This window comes from Oreochromis niloticus, unplaced genomic scaffold, assembly GCF_001858045.2.
Source record: "Oreochromis niloticus isolate F11D_XX unplaced genomic scaffold, O_niloticus_UMD_NMBU tig00001786_pilon, whole genome shotgun sequence".
NCBI lineage: Eukaryota > Metazoa > Chordata > Actinopteri > Cichliformes > Cichlidae > Oreochromis > Oreochromis niloticus.
The window spans coordinates 141,830-146,956 of NW_020327475.1; the positions used below are offsets into that span (position 1 = coordinate 141,830).

General features: G+C 50.0%; 1 protein-coding gene across 1 annotated transcript; it reads left to right on the plus strand.

Annotated features, from left to right (window-relative positions):
• The first annotated feature begins 3,130 nt into the window (after positions 1–3,130).
• LOC109200348 (HLA class I histocompatibility antigen, B-53 alpha chain-like) lies at positions 3,131–4,243 on the plus strand. Its single transcript, XM_019355881.1, has one exon. It carries the CDS (start codon positions 3,131–3,133, stop codon positions 4,241–4,243), a length of 1,113 nt encoding a protein of 370 aa, XP_019211426.1.
• Positions 4,244–5,127: the final 884 nt, after the last annotated feature.

Sequence of the window (5,127 nt, forward strand, 5' to 3'; positions counted from 1 at the left end):
CATTGATCGTGATGGTGGTTACTTGGTTGCGGTGGATCGAAAATCCATTCGTATTGCTGGAATACACCTCTCGCTGTGTTTGTTCTGCGACGTGCCGTTTCATGGGTTACATCGGGAGCGTAGCGGGCGCTGTTTCCGGCATTGCACGCTCTACATATGCACGTCTTGTCGAACGGAGCCACGGCTTGAACCGCTGCATTTCTTTTGTATCTGTCCCAGTACTTCTCGGGCGAGCCCTGCACTGGTTCGGGACGCTCTGTTGCTGCCCGTGTCGATCGCTCCTCCTGTACATGTACATACTCCTCGACTGTACCGTGGTCTGTTTGGGAGAGGCGGATCCTCGTGTTCTTCTTCTTGTTCTTCTTGTTCTTCTTCTTGCCGTTGCGATCGAACGACTCCATCGTGAGACACGTACGTCGACGTGCCTGTGACACTTGGTCTTCATTGTGTCAGTACATGAGTTTTCCTCTAAGATCGTTCTCTTTCACTAAAACACATCGAGTGCTTGGGCGGCGTTTGACCACAGTTACTTTCGGATAGGTGGCCCTGATGATGGCTGTAGAACAGTGCTGAGAGACAACAACCGAGGAACGGGCTGGGACGCTTACTATTTATACCAGGTTCGCCATTGTCACCAATGTGACTGTGTGCATTGTATCACCATTGCTGAGTGTAATAAACTAAATGGAATGTTACATTCTGTTGTTCTGCGTGTGATCCTCTGTGTTTGGTCTCTCTGTTCTCTCATACATGGGCTACAATACAAGCGCATTCTATGTCATCTGCACGTAAGCTCATTTGGTACGGGGACAGGTACAATACGAGCTGCCATTCGACCAGTACTGCTTGTGTGTTGGTATAGTTCAGTGCTTCTGGGACTGTGAGGGCTGTTCCTCGCTTTCGCGGGGCTGCTGTTACTTTCTGTGTCGATACAGCTATCCCGAGACCTGCGACCGTGATGCCTTTGGCGATGCAACACCCACCGAAACCAAGGAGAGCGAAAGTGCTCCTTTGGAGGGGTATATTATCGCCGACCCGGGGAGGTGTCGAGCTGCGGAATGGTATATAAGCTGTATGGATGTGATTGTAAGCCAGTGAAGCTCACTCTGTGACAGTGTCGGTGTATAACGCAGCAGCGGCGGCGGCAGCAGCAAAGCCAGTGATGTCGCAAGTGCACAGCATACGTTTGACGCACCCGAGGTTGGTGTTCCCTGGCGGAGAAATGACAGAGCCTTCCAAGTTGTATAACCTTGGGCCGACGACATCCTGAAGATACACATGTTGTCTGGCAAAATGTTAAAGAGGATCAAACCGGAGGAATGGGGCGATATGGCGCCCCATTACGTAGACTTTATGGACCTGGAAGACCTGCGTGTGCTGTGCCTAGACGGATTTGACATGGTGCATTTTTGGCTTCATTGCAAACTGAAGGCTTTGCTGCTAGGATGGGCTCGTTGGTACGTGTACGTGGACAAAGTGGCCGCGGTGGGATCGCGTATAACACTGCTGTTAGAAGACGACGGCAAGGCGGCGGCGGACACGGAAGCGCTCTCTCGACAGCTATGGCTTGCTTACAGGGATTACTTTGGATCGAGATGGGTCGTCGAGCAGCCTGGCTTGTGGGGTGACCGGCGCAAGCCCGAGACCACGTATGACGACTGCCAATATGAAGTCGAGGAGAACAAGCTTATGTGTGTCACTTGGTACGTGTATGTGGACAAAGAGGATGAACGCGGTGGCTTTGGACGGCTGGTCGACGAGCGGATGGCCGCGATGCCGCGTATGGGAGAGGTCTTTCGTGCGGAACCCAACAGCAGCGATTGTCTTCTGTGGTGCAAGACCAACGACACGGATGAGAGGCGAAAGGCCGCAACTCTTAGGCTCTGGTACCCCGATGAGCCAGTGACGCCGCAAGTGCACAGCATACGTTTGGCGCACCCCAGGTTGGTCTTCCCGGGCGGAGAAAGGACCGAGCCTTGGGATATGTATCGCCGTTGGGCCGACGACATCATGAAGATACACATGGAGTCTGGCAAGATGCTAGATAGGATCACGGAGCCGGAGGAATGGGGAGATTTCTCGCCCAATTACATAGACTTTCTCGACCTGGAAGACCTAAGTGTGCTGTGCCTTGATGGATTTCACATGGTGCACTTTTGGCTTCATTGTAAACTGAAGGATTTGCTGGTCGGATGGGCTCGCTGGTACGTGTACGTGGACAAAGTGGCCGCGGTGGGCTCGCGTATAACCGTGCTGTTACAAGACGAGGGCAAGGCGGCGGCGGACGCGCAAGCGCTCGCTCGACAGCTATGGCTTGCTTACAGGGATACTTTGGATCGAGATGGGTCGTCGAGCAGCCTGGCTTGCGGGGTGGCATGCGCAAACCCGAGATCACGTATGACGACTGCCAATATGAAGTCGAGGAGGACAAACTTCTGTGTGTCACCACAAGTGAGGGCGACCGCGATGACTTTGGACGGCTGATCGACGAGCGGATGGCCGCGATGCCGCGTGTGGGAGAGGTCTTTCGGACGGAACCCAACGGCAGCGACTGTCTTCTGTGGTGCAAGACCAACGACACGGATGAGAGGCGAAAGGCTGCAACTCTTAGGCTCTGGTACCCCGAACAGTAGAACGGGGGCAAAGTGTTCACTGTATTGTATTGTATCGGCTTGTTATCATACTGCTTGTAATAATAAACCTACATGAAATGTTACATGTTGTTGTTATGTGTGGAACTCTCATTTCAGTCTAGTCTGTCCGCTCTTCTAACAGCGCAAACACTGACTTTTGCCATTGCGGTGAAACACACACACACACCCCGCTTCTGCGTTTACCGTGCTGTACTTGTATATACAATCACACACATTGGACAACTATAAGTGAGAGACCTCTCAGTTACAGCGTTCGTTTCTTACAAAAGACCGACGACACACGTCGGGATGGCTAGGTCTTCGCTGGGTATATGTGGTCGATGCGAAACACCATAGCTGGGGGTGGGATTGTCGGTCGGACAGCCAGCTTTGTTGTGAGACGGCCGAAACGTTGGCGAGTGTAACTTGCCCGAACACTGGGAGAGTTTGTGATCACTTGCATTTGCACACCGCACGTAATTGAGGTAGCTCTTACGATGGACGCGTGGTGTGTGTTTTTGTACTTTGCCACTCGTATGCTGACAGTGAATTCGGCAACTCATTCGCTGATCTACATTTACACAGCGATGTCCGCAGACCTCAGCTTGCCGGGTGTGCACAAGTTTACAGCAATAGGTCTACTGGACGGTAAACCCTTTGACCGTTTTGACACTGACAACCCACGGAAAACCCCCACAACAAACTGGGCTAGACGACACTTAACCGCTGACTACTTGGATAAGGGCACGCAGAGTCGACTCAGCAAGCAGAAATGGTTTGGCGTTAACCTAGATATCGTAATGACTCTCATGGGACACTCGGCGTCCGATGGGGATGTACATGTTATACAGTGGTTACACGGATGTTACGGGGAAACGAACCCCTCCGAGGAGAGGCTCCGGTTTGTCCACGGGGTGGATAAGTACGCTTACGATGGTGACGATTTAATGTCTTTTAATTATGTTACGCTGAGGTGGTCAGCTGCGACCGAAGCAGCGAAACCCATCGCTGACAAATGGAACGGTGTGACCGTATTGACCGAATACACCGTCGGCTACTTGCGCGGCGAATGTATCAAATGGTTGACTACGTTTGTTGGATACAACAAACGGGAACTGAGAGACAGGGTAACCATCCCTGATGTGTACATGTTTACACGAAAGACAAACGGCACTACTCTCACGTTGATTTGTGTGGCCTCTGGGTTTCTCACAAACACGCATGCGATGAGGCTCATGAGGAACGGCCGAGTTCTCAATACGGACGACGGTCTTAAGGTGTTTGACACTCTCCCAAATGACGATGACACGTTTCAAACACGGATCGCTGTGGATATATTACCATCTGACACGGGGAACTTCACCTGCGACGTGTTGGAGGAAGACACGGGGTATCACGTTGTCAAACACTGGCGAGCGGGGGATCGCACAACTATTCCAACAATCGGCTGGCCGACCGCTGTTTTACTGTCGACAATGGTGGGTTTGTGCATTGTAGCTTTGTGTCTGGTGGTGTGTATCGTACGAAAACGGAGGACTGGACAAATTGTAAACCAAACCGATCGTTCCCCACAACACCACGGGCTACCAGATGAGACATCTGGAGTTTGATACATAGTGCCTCGCATGCCTGTATGTCCCAATAAATGATTTGTCAATACAACTGCTGTACTGTGGTGTTTTACGGCTAACAACATTAGAGTACGGTGGTGGCAACAGACACCATTAGATTGATTGTTACTGCATTTTAATTTCAACAACATAGCATAGACCATAAACCATAACATTTGTGTATACAACACATTGGTTTCATAGGACTGTGCTTTACTTTGCATTCTTCATTGCAACATTATAACAACGCACGTCTCGATTGCATGGGAGTGTATCGATGACAATCCAAAATGTAACAGTATAAAACACAGCATAAAATCTAACAACAGTGTAACATTCTACCCTTATCGCATAGGAGTGCATTGACAACAATATAAACAGTGACACTGGTGATTACATGTAATACTTTAGGCTCTATGTATAATACAACCAAATAAGACTAAGTCTTCCTCCCCAGGCTACAATGTTCATCACATCGGCCTCGGTTTTATACAAACATGATACGAAAACAAAAGAGTACAACTATGTGCTAGTACATGGCACACACAATACTTCATGACAATTGTAATACACTATTGAGCGTTATCATTTCTTTCTTACGGATTGTGCTGCTGCAAGTTATAGTCCACGTTGACCCTTTTCTTCTTTTTCAAGCACATTCTGCAGCATAGCACACAGCACACACAGCAGGCTATCACAACTATGACAACCACAGAGATCGCTATGTACAATCCGTATCTCGCCAAGAATGAGTCTTTGTTTTCTTCATACAAGTCTTGCCCGCTCTCGACGCGAGCAGACTCTTCTTTCAGAACAGCCAACACACTAGCATACTCGACCTCTTCGTCCTGGCTCATGTCATTCTCGATAGTCTTCTCCTCCTC

Bases quoted from the DNA above. Each gene is read 5' to 3' on its own strand.
- LOC109200348 (XM_019355881.1), top strand. From the start codon at position 3,131: ATGGACGCGTGGTGTGTGTTTTTGTACTTTGCCACTCGTATGCTGACA.